The sequence below is a fragment of the Pelodiscus sinensis genome, chromosome 15, assembly GCF_052426305.1.
Source record: "Pelodiscus sinensis isolate ZL-2025 chromosome 15, ASM5242630v1, whole genome shotgun sequence".
Taxonomy (NCBI): Eukaryota; Metazoa; Chordata; order Testudines; family Trionychidae; genus Pelodiscus; species Pelodiscus sinensis.
This window is the reverse complement of record NC_143066.1, coordinates 20,092,556-20,111,189: the sequence shown is the minus strand read 5'-3', so window position 1 is coordinate 20,111,189 and position 18,634 is coordinate 20,092,556. Positions and strand designations below refer to the sequence as shown.

The 18,634-nt window shown below is 42.6% G+C and overlaps 1 protein-coding gene across 1 annotated transcript in view; it reads right to left on the bottom strand.

Moving 5' to 3' along the window:
• Positions 1-214: 214 nt before the first annotated feature.
• The window catches only part of BMERB1 (bMERB domain containing 1), a 93,073-nt gene continuing 74,653 nt past the window's right edge, over positions 215-18,634 (bottom strand). Inside the window, exons 4-6 of the mRNA XM_006136286.5 lie at positions 12,225-12,339; positions 9,507-9,589; positions 215-3,492 (exon numbers count right to left, since the gene is read on the bottom strand). Coding sequence (XP_006136348.1) covers positions 3,380-3,492; positions 9,507-9,589; positions 12,225-12,339 — 311 coding nt within the window. The 3' untranslated portion in view covers positions 215-3,379. The remainder of the gene's footprint in view (positions 3,493-9,506; positions 9,590-12,224; positions 12,340-18,634) is intronic.

Here is an 18,634-nt window from a genome sequence, read left to right as displayed (position 1 = left end):
GGCACGGAGTAGGTAGTTTGAATTAGGCTTTCTAATTCGAACTACTGGTACACCTCATTCCACGAGGAGTAACGGTAGTTCGAATTAGAAAGCCTAATTCAAACTACCTACTCCGTGCCGCGTGTAGCTGCGGGCACCGAGTCCACACTAACGGGGATTTAAAAATGGCGGCGCCCGGCAAGATGCAAATGAAGCCCGGGATATTTAAATCCCGGGCTTCATTTGCAACTTCAAATGACTACATTAACCACCCTAGTTCGAACTACGGTGGTAGTGTAGACATACCCTGATGGATTTAGCTATATGGCTCTTCCTGACTTTAAGAGGAGTTAAATGGCCTTAATCTCTCATTTGGAATACTGTATGAGTCTAGTTTTCAAGAAAATGACTGGGATTTAAATAAGCATCCACACCTAATTCTGCTTGGGTTGGAGTGAAAACCCCACTAACTTCAGTAGAAGCAGAGTTAGGCTCCAGAAAATCTGACTATGTACTGTCTAATACTTCATTACAAGACTTGTGGCCCTCCAGATCCTTGATTCTATTTTTAAGTGAACCACTGATATAACACTGGCCAAGTCTCTTGATTTCTACACCTTACTCTACTCAAAATAGATACAACTAAGACTCCACTGATAAACCAGCTGATCTGAACTGTAAATTCTGAAAACTAGAGGATCACTTTCATTACTGATACTTTAGTTCCGTTCCCTCAAGACACCAATTGCAACTGCCTGATTACAACCATGTTCACAGATGCTTAGCTCTGCTTTGCTTTGCTGTTTGTTTTTAATTTAATTGTGACAGGCTGTTTTACAGGCACGAAACTATAGAGATGTGCTGCAATAAATGAATGCCCAATCACACAAAGGTTTGTATTGGTGCTCTCTCTTAATTGAATTTGCTGTCCCAGGCACACTTCCCATCCTGCTGATTGGAGCCCTTCCTAGATGTGAATCCCCAGCAGTATCTCCTATCTTAATCAAGGACAGTCATCTATCTGAAAGTCTAAATACTCCTAATAGCCCTCCCATATCCCAGTCATCTCTCTCCCTCTGTCAGTTGCAGCCTTGTGATTAGCCTATTATTCAAGAACCCCAGCTTCCCTGATCCATCAAAATAAAGCAGTATGTGAAATAGTTGATTCCTCTGAGACCTTAAATTTGATACTTTCTGAGCAAGCCCACTCCTAGCACTACCTACAGCCTTCCTCACCCCTGTTGATAATATTCAACCATCCGATATTTCTGACAAGACACTGCATGATAGAGAATGAGGAACTGGTCCAAAATAATGAGAAGGTACCAGAAACTTCAGAAAGTGATTTAATTGTCCACAGTCTGTTATGTGCATTTTCCTTAAAGTTTATTTGGACTATAAACAATTCCCTGCTTTTATGCACATGTTGTATTGACCCTGCAACCAACCTAGCCCAAATCTGGGTACACCAAATTCCCACAGCTCCAGAGATGAATGTGAAATCACACGTACATCCAGATGGTACAACCCAGTCTTTAAATAAGCTTATCTTCTTTCCTGCCTGGCAGAAAACACTTTTTGGTTAAAATACTTAAAGTGCTGCTGGTATCTCAAGGAAAATTTTCTCTTCTTATTTCAGTCTCTAAGGAACATTTTGCAGTAACATACTTCCTTTGTTTCTTAGGCCTGCTCCACTGCTGCTCTTTATTCTTGTAGTATGATTCTTGAAATGGGTCTCTGACAGTGCAACGGTTGTTTTAGAAATGCAAATGCTGCACATTGGAGCAATCCCACTTAGGCCGTTTGGTTTTTATATAACAATAGGACCAGCTACTTTGGATGTTGATATTGAATCTGAACTGCTTCAACTCTTTCAGAAATGTTTAACATCTGCCTTTAGTTAAGCACGTTTCAGGTATTTTTATTGGCTTCCCCTGCTGTAATTATTATTTACTGTGGGTTTATATGTAAGGTTTTGCTTATCCAGCATTAAGAAATGGCTGTTCAATTTGAAAAACATTTTTCTTTTAGGAATATCCTGCCATCTCTTTTTAAGCCCAATACTTTCACAACAGAACACCTTCATTTAATTATTTACACCCATCACAACATACATTTATACACGTGGTATACTAACTAGTCACACAGATGCACCATTTTACTGACAGGTAGTAAAGGGACAACCATATTTTACGTGTCCATCTTGGTATCAATAAAAAATGCAATTAAACATGAAACACAAATGTAGCAGATCTAACTGTATTCCCCTTAATTTCAAAACCACTTTTTATGTATTGCTAACTTGTTACAAGCAAAAACATCATCTTTTAAGCTTATTTTTAATCTTGAAGGCAGAGTTCAGAGATGTATTGTCTTTTTATAATGCTTGACAGCGATTGTTTCCCATAGCCATTAAGAATCTGATTAATAGCCCATTTTAGCACCCTGCTTCATAAGTGAAATGATCCTGCTGCCTTCGTGTTTTTCTTCCCTTTTGGACAGCAATCTATTTAGTGTGTGATACATAATTTCTTAGTGCATTTAGTTGTGGTTTTAACATAGTTGACTGTATTCTCAGTATTATTACATCTCTGCAAGGTGGAGGGCTTAAAAGCCAATAAATGATGCAGTGTTTGAATTTACACCAATATTGTAGCTGTGCCTGCTAAGAATTTAGCTGAAACCAATTTCCAAACGGATAGATAATTTCCATTTGAATTGGGTTGTTTAAAAGTAACATAGGACATTTGATCACTTATCATTAAAATGTCACAATAAAATACAAGCCAATGAGCAGGATCTCGGTTGTTCTTATCTGTTCCCTATGAAGAACTGGAAATGAAACTACACAGCAAAGTAGCCAAATGTCATACTAGTTCAGTAAATATTTTCTATGCAACACCAGTTATACTAAATTGCTTTGCCTACTAGTTGTACTATGTACAGTATCAGTACTCTGAGATTTCATTTTGAAAAACAGCCAAGATAGGATACTTTTATATTCAGACCTTGGCATGTGTTTGAATGAAATTTGTCAAGGGAAAAAAGTGTGTAACAAATTATACAAAGTGCTGAATTTTTAAAACCACTATTTTAAACATTGTTTGGTAAAATATACACTTTTCTAAATCACTTGCCACAGAATTGTATTGTTCTTTTAGCTATTTTTACATATCTTTTCTGGTCATTGGACAACTGCTATATATATTCTTTTGTTTTAAGCATGCGCATTGAGTGATCCATGCAACAGTGAAGTATTCACCATTGGTACATACAGTACGTTACTGTAATGTTTACAGTATTTCTTGATTCGATTATCAGGCTGCTTTAAAATCCTTTCACCCTACAGTTTTATCCAATGAAAACATTTGTAAAGATAGACTTGGTAGAGAACCTGGAGCTACATGATGGTGCATTGTGTGGCTCCACAACAATCTTTAATAATTGCTATTCCTGCTTTGGCAACTGTGGGCTTGCTTGGAGGAGGTTCTGCCTTCTTTTCTGCTGGAGTACCTGTGATATTCAGAACAGGACACCATTAAAACCTAGAGTTAGACCTGGTTATTTCTCTTTGCTTTCAGCTCGTATGTATATTATGGGCCTGCCTTTTAGACAGTTTGTTTTACATTCTTTGAACAATGTTGTTAGTGATGTTGAAAGGTACCAGCCTATGTAATGACCAAACCCACCAAAAGACCCAAAGTCTTCCCACTCAGGTGAGGGAGGCCACAGAATCCAGACATGAAACTGAATCATGGGATTAAAATGAGGCAACCAAGCACGGAACCACAGACAACACCCGCTACTCTAAGAAGAGGTCCAAGGAATTAGGTGGTACCATTTGGCAGCCTTGAAGAGTAAAGTGTTCTGTTACATTGCTGTCACCCTCTAATTGCCTTACTACTGTAAGTTTCCCTCATTGCTGTAAGTGCCTCGGTCCACAGCCAGATACAGAGAGTGAGGGTTAGCTCCTCAGTGGTGTAAATCAATATATCATCACTGGCTAGGTTCCCGGATCCATTCAGCCCTCTGAGATGGCTACCTTTATCAGTTTGGTATCAGTAGTGCTGGTGGTTTTGTGATGCCCAGTGTGAGCAGAATCTCATTTTACTTTTTCCAACAAACATTCATCAGATCAGACTAGTTTTCAGCCACTGAGGAGCCTCTGCCAGATTAAAACTGGAACTCTAGAGCCAAAAGACTTTATATTCCACACAAAGTCAGCTTCTTGTATCAGACCCATGCACTGTGGAGATATATGATTGACTACCATAAGCATCAGGGTATTTTGTATTCTCTTTGTGGACCTATATGGCACAATCATTAGGACAAAAGATGTTCCTTTGCAGGGAGAAAGAAATATCATTGCCAATAACCTTTAACGTAAAACAATAAAATGAATAAAAAAGAGACAGCTATTGAAGGGAGGTGAGTCACAGTTACCAGGACTAAAATAGGCTTAATACTTAGCAACACAGTTTAAAAGGCTATCTTGAACTTGTGCTTAACATCAGAATCTACGCACAGCCCTGAAGTAAATCCACTTCAGCAAGACTTTTTGTCTTTTAGGATTAACCAGTGCAAAGTGGTGAGGAGGGAACTGTCCTTTGGCAGAGCTCCTTCACACTGGTGTTCTCAGCTACAAATGCACCTCCAAGTAAGGACTGTCCTGCCACTTTTCCACGCTTACTCCCTTTAGAATCAGGCTTGACACCATTAAATCCTCATCTGTAGCCATTAGAATGAATCTCTAACCTAACATGGAACCCAGCTGCTTCTGTATTTAATGCTTTCTCCTTCTGCTCCTGAGACTGGAGTTTTTCTACTTTCCTCAATGGCTCTACTTTGTGAGATTCCAGGACTGCCGTATATCAGAGGTTCATAGTAGCTTGCTTGATAGCCTGGCTTGTACTCCGCTGAATAAAAATATTGCTGGCACGAATATTGATCAATGCTATCCTCAGTATCTCCCAATGTCTAATAAGCCAGGGTGGTAAGAAGTGAAATCTTTGGGCCAGTGGGAAAGTGTGTGGATTTGGAAATTCGTTCTAGAAAACTTTCCTTTTGTTGGACTCAGGAAGAATATAAGTGTCTGGAACTAAATTTACTGTACTGTATTTTCCAGCAATAAGGGTATGTCTACACTACAAAGTTAATTTGAATTAACAGCCGTTAGTTCAAATTAACTGTAATAGGGGCTACACATACAAACCGCTAGTTCGAATTTAAATCAAACTAGTGGAGCACTTAATTCGAACTAGGTAAACCTCATTCTATGAGGAGTAACACCTAGTTCAAATTAAGTAGTTCGAATTAAGGGCTGTGTAGCCACTTAATTCGAACTAGTTGGAGGCTAGCCCTTCCCAGGTTGCCCTGGTGGCCACTCTGGGCCAAACCAGGGAAGCTCTTTCGCCCCCCTCCCAGCCCCGGAGCCCTTAAAAGGGCACGGTATGGCTACAGTGCTTGTGCCAGTTGCAAGCCTGTCAGCACCCAGCCAGCAGATCCTGCACCTGGCACAGCATGAGCCAGCCACCCGCTGCCACCCAGCCCTCCGCCTCTTCCCAGGACCAGGCTGGCGGCTCCCAGGTGCCTGCCCGGGGCCACAAGATGCGGGCGTTCGCCTGGTCTAGTGCGGAGATCGTGGACCTCATCAAGGTTTGGGGGGAGGCCTCCAATGTGCACAATCTCCACACTAGCCACAGGAAAGCGGCCGTTTAGGGCAGGAAAGCTGCCAGCCTGGCCACCAAAGGCCACATGTGAACCCAGGAGCAGGTTTGCAAGAAAATCAAGTTGGTCCAGTGAGACTCCCGACCCTGAGCCCTGAGCTTAGAACATAAGAACATAAGAATGGCCATACTGGCCCAGACAAAGGTCCATCTAGCCCAGTAGCCTGTCTGCCAACGGCGGCCAACACCAGCTATCCCAGAGGGAATGGACCGAAGACAATGACCAAGCCATTTGTCTCGTGCCATCCATCTCCAGCCTTCCGCAAACAGAGACCAGGGACACCATTCCTACTCCCTGGATAATAGCACTCCATGGATCCAACCTCCATGAATTTATCTAACTTCTCTTTAAACTCTGTTACAGTTCTACCCTTCACAGTCTCCTGTGGAAAGGAGTTCCACAGGTTGACTATTTGCTTTGTGAAGAAGAACTTTCTGTTCTTAGTTTGAAGCCTGCTACCCATTCCTTTCATTTGGTGTCCTCTAGTCCTTATATTATGGGAACTAATGAAGAACTTTTCTTTATTTACCCTCTCCACACCACTCATGATTTTATAGACCTCTATCATATCCCCCCTCAGTCTCCTCTTTTCTAAGCTGAAAAGTCCCAGTCTCCTTAGCCTCTCTTCATATGGGACCTGTTCCAAACCCCTAATCATTTTAGTTGCCCTTTTCTGAACCCTTTCCATGGCCAAAATATATTTTTTGAGGTGAGGAGACCACATCTGTACACAGTACTGAAGATATGGCGTACCATAGTTTTATACGTCCCCTCCTGCTTCTTCCCCTGGCTTCCCCCTTCCAGCTCCCTCCTCCCAGGTTTCCCCGTTTCCTCTCCCACCCTCTTTCTTCCCCTCTCCCACCTCCTTTTCCCAGTCTCCCCAGAGGTTAATTCCCCTCCCCCCAGTTTTGTTAAATAAAGAGAGTTTCTATTTTTGAACACACGTGTCCTTTATTTTTTACATCAGGAAGGGGGGCTAGGGAGGGGTAAGTGGAAGAAGGTGAGGGAGGAATGGGGCACAAGCCCCTGATGGGGAGGACTGCGGTGGCTCTGCGGGCTCCTTGGGGTGGAAGCTCTCCTGCAGGGCCTCCTGGATCCTGACAGCCCCTCACAGATGGCAGCCTGTGGCAAGTGCAGCCGGGCTGATGGCCGAGTGCTGTGATGTGCCGAGTATGGGCATTCAGGGCACTCCAAGACAGGACTGCTTTGCTGTCTCTCATCGAGTTAGACAAGCAAGAGGGGAACCCTGAGAACTGTCTGTCCGGGGTGGGGGTCGGTTCTCTTTAAGCTCAGCCCTCGGCTAGCCTGAGGCAGTAGCTCCACACTCTAAGTCCTAACCTGATGCCCTGCCAGCACTGCTTCCGGCCATCCTTAACCTCGGTTCAGGATCCACTCAATGTGGACATGCTATTTTGAATTAGCAAAATGCTAATTCGAATTAATTTTTAGGTCTAGATACACTAATTCGAATTAGCTTATTTCGAATTAACTAATTCAAATTAAGTTAGTTCGAATTAGTGCTGTAGTGTAGACATACCCTAAGAGAACAGTAGAATGAAGCTTAAAATTAACTGCTAAAACAATTGCATTTAAAAAAAATTTCCATTGAAGTTATGGTACATTTAAAAATAATCAGACCTCTCACTAATACTGCACCTTCATATCTTTCCTATATGGTTTTGGCAGGTTAATTATAGTGCCCAATTGATATTGTTTTGTCAGATACCCTTTATCATTTACTCCAGTTCCTCTTTATATAATATCCAGTGAATAAAGAAGAAGAATATTTTCCTATTGATGAAAATAAGCTGAAATGCTGTATATAATGGGCTAAAAATGCAGATATAATGGCCAGTTAGCCTTTGCAGCCCTCTCTCTCTGTTAAGAGTTTCATTAGAATCCTTGCTCTAACACTCTCCATGCCTTGACTGGGACCTGATCTAATGCCCATCAAAATCAATAGAAGCCTTTGCCTTTACTTCACTGGGCTTGGATCAGGTCACTGGACAGTATTGTCCAAAATTTGTTGACCTTTCCTTAGTTGAAAGTGAAGATTGAAACAAACATGAACTATAGAACTGATAAATAAACTCAACCGGGAATGAGTAAGAGTGCCACTGTTTGGAAAAACTTTTGACATAATTCTATTGACTAAAGCCCTAATTCAACAAAACACTTAAGCATGTGCACTGAGGTCAATGGAACTCTAGTAGGTTTTAAAGCTAAGAACACATAAGGAGTGCTTTTCTTATAGGAGTAAAATGGCCAGCAGGTATGGAACCAAAATCTTTCCAAGTATAGGGAAAATGCATACATCTTGGACAGCTACAGATATAGAAACCAGCTATGGAGGAAGAAACAAGTAACATTAATGTGTGGTCTGTAATCTACACCTTCTTAAAAGAAACACGAGGCCAAGTTTAAAGCCATGGCCACTCTCTAAGGACGTCAGAATCTTGTCCAGAAAAATTTGAAGACTGTAAAGACAACTGCTGCAGAATAGGAAACAGCCTTTGTTTTAAGGCAGAAAATAAGCTAACATGCATCTCTGAAAATATAACAAAGGCAAACATGCCCTAGATAAGCAGCTGTATAGTAATAAAGGCAGTGTATGCTGGGTAGTAAGACGAGTTATTTGCAGTGTTGTATTCATGCAGAGACAAGGTGGGTGAGATAATATCTTTTATTGCACCAACTTGTGATGGTGTAGGAGACAAGATACATAGAGCTTGTCATCAGGTTCAAAGAAAGCGCTCACTGTAGCTTGAAAGCTGGTCTCCTTCACCAACAGAAGTTGGTCCAATAAAAGGTATTACCTCAGCCACCTTGCCTTTCTGTAGTGAGAATAAAGAATTCGAATGAACAAGTTTAAGACTGGGAAATACATCTATGAGACTAGTGCAGGTTAGGGAGTGTCTTAACAATGTGGGAGGTAAATCTTGGAAAGAGCTTCACTCATCCATCCTGGGCTCTAAATTCAGAAAGTCGTGTTCCAGTGGGCACTGAGCTTAGTATAAAGCCCAGAAAGAATTCTCGGATAGCAGTCCCTTCTTTGGTTGTTCCAAAGTCCTGTTTAGAAATCTGCAGCATATTACACCCGCATCTCTAATATACACAGTATTATAGTGAATAAAGACTTTCAAGATACCTTCCGACTAGTACCTGGTTTCATAGACAAAAGAGTGGGTCTTTCAACTGTGATAACTCAAGCCCAGTTAACCATCATTAAGATGCAGACTGTCACCACCACATAGGAAATTGTACTAGCTGGCAATGTATTTGATTCCTCAGAGGCAGAAACACAGTCAGATAAAATGGTTTCAAGCACATTAATCTGCATTTAAACAGGATTTTTTATCGTCTTAAGCTGAGTGAACTAACATGATTGAAGAATATGGCCGCAACTACCAGCTGTGACAATTTACGCACTTACACATTTTTAAAATGCACAACAATTTAAGAAAGATTTGCAAAGCCACCTAGCACATTTGGCTTTAAATTTGAGGAAAATTGGAAATCCATGTCCCATAAGTGGTTTTCATAATCTTAGCCTAAATGACTAGAAATGGAAAATGGCCTTTCATACAGAAGAAGGATTTTATATTAATTCATTGTGGTCTAAGCAGTCATGGGCAGATTTTTCAAAGCCACAAATGGGAGCAAAAGCTTGCCTCTCACTGACTTGCAGTGGGAATTGGGTGTCTAGCTGCCTTCTGTGTCTTGAATAATCTATCCCCTTCTTTGCCAGAGTTTTTCAGTTACTTTTTTCTTTCCTGTTTCTTTTTAAATGTTAAACTTACTGGCAGGAGAGTGTGTTACTTTGTCTAAAGGTTTTAACTTGATCCGAAGGAATTCAGCCATCTCCTTATCTTCTTCTTGTTCTCTGTTGGTGCAAAAAGACAAGAAAACAAAATGGTTGTAGAAAAAAAAGCAGCGATTTCTGCATAGCTAAAGAGAAACAGTCCTTGTGTGAAGGCAAGAGTCATAAGAATCTTAATATCAATAATGCTGCTTTGCACTTTATTTAGCATTTTTCATCTAAAGATCTCAAAGTTCATTAGAAACTTAATGAATTGACAGAGAAATCCTGGCCCTATTGAAGTCAGTGGCAAAGCTCTATTAACTTCAATGAGGCTGGGATTTCATTCTAATGCTCACTACTTAACCTGAGAGACAAGTAAGTATTAGCCTCACTATGCCACTCATTCAGCACAGCATAGCAGTTAAGCACCTGCTTTGGTGAATCAGGGCCCATACCAGTAGACAAACCAAGGCAAAGAGAAGTTAAATGGTTTGAAAGGGTCACACAGCGAATCAATGTCAAAACTAACAACCAAACCCAATTGTCCTTAATCCCAATTCCCATCTTCAAATCATTGAAACATGCACCTTCTAGAAAAAAGTAGCAACTTAATATTATGATGTGCTATAACGAGGCTAAGATTTAGTGTTGGGTATTTTTAGTAAAAGTAATGGACAGGTCACGGGCTATAAACAAAACTTCATGGCCCCGTGACCTGCCCATGTCTTGTACTGTATACCCCTGACTACTAAAACTTGGGGGACGTCTAACATAGTGCATGTCTACACTACAAGCCTTTATTTGGAAATAATGTCTAGCTGAAGGACTTCTTACTCCAACTCCTGTAACCCTCATTTCACGAGGAGCAAGGGAAGTTGAAGGAAGAGTGTTCTTTCTTTGACTTCCTGCTGTGCAGACAGTGCCAGAAGCTGAATTAAGCTATTTCGACTTAAGCTACGCAATTGAAGTAGCTACAGTTGCGTAGCTTGATTTGACTTTAGCCCTGATGTGTAGACGTGTTCTGGGTGAATCTGGAGGTGCCACTCATGCTGGGGAAGGAGGATTCCAGGGCCCCTTTTGCTACTGGGTGGAGCCTCCAAGACACCCACTGGTAGTGGGCAGGGGAGGGCTTCAGGTACCAACTGTTGCTGATTGAGGTGGCATCAGGCGCCCACTGCTACTCCAGGGGGCATTGGGGCTGGGGAGAGGGACAGCTGGGGGGATGGCCTGGGACCCGGGGGTCAAGTGCACCAGTAAAGTGCAGAATTCACAGGCACCGCAGAAAGTCATGGAATCCATGACTTATGTGACATCCACAACAGACTCTCAGGCATACTAATAATTGATAATAACATGAACATTATGTAAGTGCAAAGACCAGTTTTTATATGTATAAAAAAATCATTCCTTGTTAGAATTCTCTTCTAAGTTCATTTCCCCCATCTAAGGTCAGGTCCACAATTAAAAGTGAAGACAACCCAGTTATGTCACCCCGGGGTATGAAAAACCTACACCTTTAATTAACATAGTTAAGCCAATATAACCCCCAAGCTATGTCTAGACTGCCACTTTTTTTCGGCAAAAGGTACGCAAATTGCACTCCACAATTTGCATACCTTTTCCTGATAGTATTGTTGGAAGAGGCTTTTCTGAAATTTGGCCCATCTACACTGGGCCAAATTTCAGAAAAACCTCCTCTTTTGGAACAGCCCTTCTTCCTTGTGGCATGAGGAAGACAGGGCTTCTGAAAGAGCATGTCTGCCTTTCCGCAAAAAATGTCGGAAGAGCAGAAGCGTTCCCTGGGTGCGGCAGAAACTCCATAGTGTAGACATAGCCCCAGTGTAGACAGGGCTAGGTCAATGGAAGAATCTGCTTCTCCCTCTCGGAAAGGTGAATTAACTTTCATCGACCTAGCTTCTGCCTCTTGGAGAAGTGGGCTCTTCAGCAACAGAAGAACCTCTTCCATTGCTGTAGTAAGTGATGTGTATTCTATAGAATGACAAGGGCCCAGCTGTAGCACCACAGCTATGCTGTGGTAGTAGTTTTGCTGTAGTCATAACCTGAGGGTACTTCTACACTGCAAGACTATTTCGGGATACCAGAGGTATCCCGAAATAGCTCCCCTGCGTCTACACAAGCCACCCATTATTTCAAAACATTTTTCAAAATAACAGGCATGCTATTTCACTGTCCCGGTAAACTTCGTTGCACAAGGAATAAGGAATGGCTGGAAATAGCACTTTATTTTAAAATTTGGCGGTGTATAGATGCACCAAATTTCAAAATAAGCTATTTCAAAATAAAATTGAAATAAGATATGCAATTTGCATAACACACAACATAGCTAGGCCAATCTATTTTTGAGGAATATAGCTAGGCCAATCTATTTTAAGTGTAGTTCAGGCCTAAGAGGGTTCAGCCCTGCTCTTTTTATAACGGTAAAGACTCTGATATTTTCTTGTTATAAATTCAAAGAGACACTAAACTGCTGTAGACATGAGCAGAAGATTAAATAAAATCATGGAACAGGGAGAGAAAGATTTAGTGATCCAGTCTGAATGCATTGCCTGTGGGAACAGAGAGGAACTTTTAGCATCATGCAATGTTTTAAGACCTAGAGTCAATAGAAATGTTGTCACTTCAAAGAGAGTAGTATTGGGTACTCTATCAGGCCTGACACATCTCTGAAACAAATTCAGGCATTTTCAGTCCTTACCTTAATCTCTCAACTTCTGCATCATCTACAAGAAAATCTCTCTTTTGCACCAGTTTATGGATTTTCTGAATCAATTCATCCTCCCTTTGTTTCTGCATTTTTGTTTTTTCTTTTTCTGACCAAAAACAGAAAGAGTTAGACAAGGGTTAGGTACTCAGATTTCTAACAACATTTGACCAGTTGAAGTCAATGGCCTTTGCTCAGATTTACAGTGGGTGAGAGTAGGGCATGATCCACGGTCACAATTTTTTCAGGCCATAATATAATAGACATTTTTTTATTTGGTAAAAATTCTTCCCTGCTTCTCCTGAGACTACAGAGAAGGTCAGGACAACAGTAACAAAAGGGAACTTTTTTTCAATGCAAATATATAAGGTTACTCAGTAAATTGTGGTGTTCTTGTGTTCATTTGAGATAATTATTGGCATTCCTAAAGGCCTAGCCAATCCATAAGCAATGGCCTGGAAAGGTGACCCCCAAGACAAGTAGATTGGCTACTACTGAAAGTCAGGCACTGCAATCTGCTCCATATTGCTACTTTGTGGGGAATGCTCCCTGCTACCTAGTTATTCTGACAGATTACTTCTCCTCTAGTTTCCTCCTGTCCCTAATCCTGACTTCAGTCTGTGCCTGCTCCTACTCTAGCACCAGCTCCAACCACAGCTGCTCGCCCAGATGTTCTGCCACTAGGACACTGAAGTGGGTATCAGGAGAGGTGTGTCTTGCTACCTGCACTCCCCATGGAGCTGCAGGGGGGTGTTGGACAAGTCATTGTTATGACTAGCCAGAAAACAGAAATCCCCACTTGTGAAAATCTTCATGTTTTGAAAAAATATGGTTCCCAAACCAGAACGAAAAGTTAACCGTTCAAAATTTCATGGCAAGAGATTTCCAGACCATTCTGGGAGAATTGCAAGGGAATTTCTTGACTACCTACCCAAAAGGTTCTTGACAATTTCACTTTCCCTCTGCAGGCAGAAAGAGAAATTGACAAGACCCTTCAAGACAAGCTGCCAGCCATGTTCCAAAAGCCACTTCCACCTGGCTGCTGGAGTGCCAGGATGCCCAGCCACCCAGCCTTTCCCCCAGCTAGAAATTAACAAGAATCTTCCAGGTAGGTGGCAATGAACCATCATTTCACTTTTCCCAATGGAAATCAATCTTTCTGCAAAATTGAAATCTTTTGACAAAATGAAATATTGTCGTCTTACAAAAAGTCATTCAAAACCAAAATCATATACAACTTTAGGGCAGGGGTCTCAAACTCCCAGCCCTCAGGCCTATCCTGGCTGAAACAATTGTGCAAACTGGCCTGGGACCCCAAGCAGGCCAGAAGAGAGGGAACTGTCCATTACCAGCCAACAAGCGCCGCCCCTTCCCCTGGAGCAGGCTGTGGCAGCTGGCGCCCCAGGCAGAATGTGAAATCGGTGCCCCCACCTGCATGGCCATCAATGGGGTGACATCATCATTGGGCACCCCAGGCACCCTGTGACATCATCATTGGGCGCCCCTTTGAAGGTGGCGCCTTAGGCAACCGCTAAGTCGGCCTCTAGTCACTGGCCACCCTTCCCCTTCCCACTGTCATCCTGCCCTTTCCCCCTCATAGCACCCAAGCCTGCAGCTTTGGAGATCACTAGGGAGCTTTGTAGTGGCAGTGGTCGTGCCCCACCGCACTCCCCAAGGCGGCAGGCGGTAAAGAAGAAGCTGGGCAAGTGTGCCCACCCAATTTGCTCCTCTTCCTCTGTGGCTACTTCTCGTTCAGCCAATCACTATGGGTGCGTCTACACAGCAGGGCTCAACTCAAAATAAGTTATGCAAATTGAGTTACATCAATTGCATAGTTTATTTTGAAATTGGGAGCGTCTACACAGCACTTATTTCGAAACAGAGCACTCTTCCTCTTTCTTCCCTTACTCCTCATACAATGAGGGTTACAGCAGTTGGAGTAAGAAGTCCTCCCGCCGGGCAGTATTTCAACATTATTTCGAAATAACTGCCTGCTGCGTAGATGCAGGCTAAGTTATTTCAAAGTAATGTTGCTGTGCAGACATACCCTATCTGAAATAAGTTTGTATATGTGTAGAATTATGTACAAAAAGACCTTCAATCAAAAACAATGTACAACTTTAGAGCCTAAAGTCCTCTCAGCTGTCCTAGGTCTTTTTCATCCTATTGCTCAAACAAGTTTGGTTACAATTTTCAGGAGCTAATGCTGCCTGCTTCTTATTGACAGAGTCACCTGAAAGTGAGAACAAAAGCGTCAGTGTGACCCTGTTGTAGCTGAGGTTACAAGATCGTTACATGCCAGAAGCGCTAGAGTCATATCCTCCCAAATTCAGCCACCATTCCAGAGGACATGCATCTATGCCAGTGTCAAAGTGCGGGTCGTGGTCCAGTGCTGGGTCACAGAATGTAAGGCACTGGATCGCTTTGCTCAGCGCTCAGGGACCCTCATGGCCAGCTAAGGTTGGGTCTCAGCCCACACTTTGAAAACCTCTGTCCAATCCCTGCCTGTTCCAACAATGCTGCTCACCAGAAGTGACCAGCAGCAGGCCCATCTCCTAGGCATCAAGCCCACAAGGCTCTCCACACTTTCCCTGCCCCAAGCACTGGCTCCACACTCCCATTGACCAGAAACCAGCCATTGGAGCTGGGGAGGGTTAGTGCCTGCAGGTGAGAGCTGTGTGAAGCTGCTTGCTCTCCTCCACCTAGGAACCGGACTTGTTGCTGGCCGTTTCAGGGGCACAGTGTGGTCCATGGTGCCAAAACAGGCAGGATGCCTGCCTTCCCACCCCTGATGATGAGAAGCCATAGGAGGTAAGCTTGTGTCCCAATCCTGTGCCCCAATCTCCTGCCCCAGCCCTAAACCCTCTCCTGCACCCCCAAAGCAGTGTTCCCTATAAGCCGTGTGCAGCTACCAGCTTATGTACGAGAGATTGAGATGCTGCCCAGCTGATTAGCAGAGCACCCACAGCCAGCAGCATGTGTTCCTAATGATGGTGCACATCTGCACATGCCTCAGTGCACAGAACAAAATTTATTCTGCACATGGATGGAAAAAAATAGAGAGAACATTGCCCCAAAGCTCTTATCTCCAGCTCTATTGGGTCTCAGAAATCAACAATTTTCTTCAGTTGGGTCACCAGGAAAAAAAAAACTTGAAAACCGTTGGTCTCTGCTGATGACAGGTACTGCTCAACAAACGTCCAAAGCAGAGCAGACCAAAGCATGTTCACTTCCATCATCTGAGTCAGATGCCACCAGCAGAAGGTTGATTTTCATTTTTGGTGGTTTGGGTTCTGTAGTGTCTGCACTGAAGAGTTGTTTTTTAAGACTTCTGAAAGCATGTTCCATGCGTTATCCCACTCAGATTTTGGATGGCACTTCAGATTCTTAAACCTTAGGAGAGTGCTGTGCCTATTTTTAGAAATCTCTGATTGGTACCTTCTTTGCATTTTGTCAACTCTGGTGTGAAAAGTATTCTTAAAACGAACATATGCTGCTTCATAATCTGAGACTGCTGTAACATTAAATATATGGCAGGAGTTCAGTAACATATGGAATTAACGCATTATTATTTAATGAGCAGCAACAGCATGGATACATGTCCTCTGGGATGATGGCTGAAGCCTGAAGAGGCATATGAACATTTAGCATCTCTGGCATGTAAATACCTAGCAATGTTACCAAAGTTCCATCTGAACACCTGTTTTCACTTTTCAGTAACATTGTAAATAGGAAGTGGACAAAATTATCTCCTATAGATTTAAACAAACTTGCTTGTCTTAGTGATTGGCTGAATAAGAAGTAGGACTGAGTGGCCCTGTAGGCTTGAAAGCTTTTCATTGTTTTGTTTTTAAGTGCAGTTATGGAACAAAAATCTACATACTATTTCTCATTTATTTCTATATTTCCACTATAAAATGATAATAAAAATATTATAAAATATGCACTGTACACTTATTCTATTGTAATAGAAATCAATGTATGTGAAAATGTAGAAAAACATCCAAAACTAATAAATTTCAATTGGTGTTTTATTGTTTAACAGTGCAATTTAGTCACAATTAATTTTGGGTTAATTACATGAGTTAATTGTGATTAATCAACAGGTTTAGTTCAAAGGTAAAAAAACAAATGCAGCCAAGACAAAACTCCTTAGGGCTAAAACTAAGCAAGTGGAGCAGGAAGAGAAAGCTAGATGCTAATCCTAAACAACACATTTCCTTAAAGAATTCAATTTTTTTATGAGCAGAAAGAAAAACTTCTCATTAAATCAAAAATTTTTGTTTTCAGTCATGGAGCTATGGAACTGATCTCAAAGAAACATCAAATTGAGTCAAGTACACTGAAAGTCATTGGGACACACCTACAGTGTGATGCAGTCAATATATTTTATATTTATTGACCAAATTTATAAGAGCTCCTAATCCTTCTAAAAAGTCCAGACATTTGAAAAGAGTTGTTTATTACAGCTTAATGATTTGCCCAAGGACTCCGACTGCATTTCCTACTAGAAATTCCTGCAATAAATTTTACATCTTTAAAACAATGTGATTAAAGCATTTTGAAAGTTGGTTTTAAACGATAATGAAATTCTGTACATCTGAGCCTGTAAAATCATTATTCCTTGGAGAACTGTAAGTTACTGTTTGCCATTGAAAGAGGTAATAAACTATTTGTAATGGCACAAAAAGGCTGCTTTGTTTTCCACAAAAATATTTTTACATTTTATGATAATAAAATCTTTTATTCAAAAATTAAGCATGCATGTTATTATTAGCTTCAGTGGGAGCTTCAAAGATTCCTTATTGTTACCTAAAATGGGCAGGAGGGAAATACTTAGGCATAATATTAGTAAACACTCTTAAAATATGCAGGAGAAACAAGAGATGATACTTAAAACTGACAACTGCTGGACCATAGTGCAATGGGCCTTCCTTTCCCATCAGGTAAGGCAGGGAGCAGCTACCACTATAACATCAATTTAGATGGACTAAATGATCCCAAAAAGTCAGAAGTCTTAGCATGACTCTGTCACTGTCCAACATTAAACAGCATTGTGAAGCATGGTCATTTCCCCTGCTTTTGACCATAGTAAAGGTGGGAAAACTACAGCTATTGTTGATGGAAAATTGTAGGCAGTGGGTCAGCCACAGATGGATGGTCTGGGTTGGCAAGTCTGCCACAACAGCGTATCTCTGAGTTCTGGCTTATTTCCTTTTCTGAGGGGTCAGCTGGTTCAGTGGTTCCCAACCACTTTTTTATACTGGCAAACTCATTCAAAAATGTCTGGCGGAATGGTATTGAAACATTTGCATATTCATTATGATAATTATTTGTTTGAATATTTGCATATTCATTACGGTAGTTAATTTTAAGCAGTTGCATGTTATTTTACATTGCATCTGTACGCACCCAATAAAGGAACTGGGGGAAGAAAGGGGCGAGGAGCAGGGGCTAAAGAGGGGACTAAGCCAGGGAGAGACTGGGCTGAAAGCAGCAGGTGCTGACTCCAGCTCAGAGAGCTTCTCCCACCTTGTCCCCTCACCCCACCCCAGTCGCCTGGGTAGTGGCAGCCCCTGCTCAGTCCCAGCCACCCTGCCAGCGGTCCCTGAGCCATCCCCCAGGGCTCAGCGTGGTGGGGCAATGGCAGGTCCTTGTGAGTGTGCTGGCTGGGCTGAGAGCAGCTGGAGGCCAGGGGAAGGCTCCCACCAAGCGGAGGGAGCCACCTGGCAGTGCCAGCGTGGGCAGGAGGAGAGTGGGCTGGCGGGGAGGCTGGTTCCTTGGTCTCTCCTCCCACATGAGAGTCGGGGCAAGAGAGTGGCCTGGGGGTGCCCGGGAACTTCTCCTCTAGCTGCAGCCACCCTCCATGTGGTGCTGACACTGGCTGCCGGAACAGCCGCCGAGCCAATCATCAAGCCATGGGGGCGTGGCCTGACAGTGTGCCGTGGCCCAGCAGTTCGCAGCTCAGCACCGGTCCACAGACCAGCGGTTGGGAACCACTGATCTGATTGATTTGGTGCCTATCTCGAGTTGGAAAGAGTTGGCTAGAGCTAGATGGACTGTCTCATTTGAGTGCGCTGGTGCCATGGGGTAGAATTGACCTCAAGATCAAATCAAATGAAAAGCCAAGAGAGTGAGAAGCTAGGAGGAAAAGACTGGGGAAGAAAGGGGAACACGCAAGGGAAGGGGAAATGAGTAGGATCTCATATGTCCCTGGTATATGTGTGGGTGACGACCTGTTGTCCCTTAGGAAGTGCCAAGGACTGGTCTTGAAGATGATGCGGTAAACTTCTGGAGACACAGCTGAAGGTTGAGATCCCTAGAGGGGAGCGGGATGGAGGCCTTCAAGCCTTTCCTCTCGCCCAGGAATTTCCTGACAGTTCACAGCTCCTCGGCCCCAAACA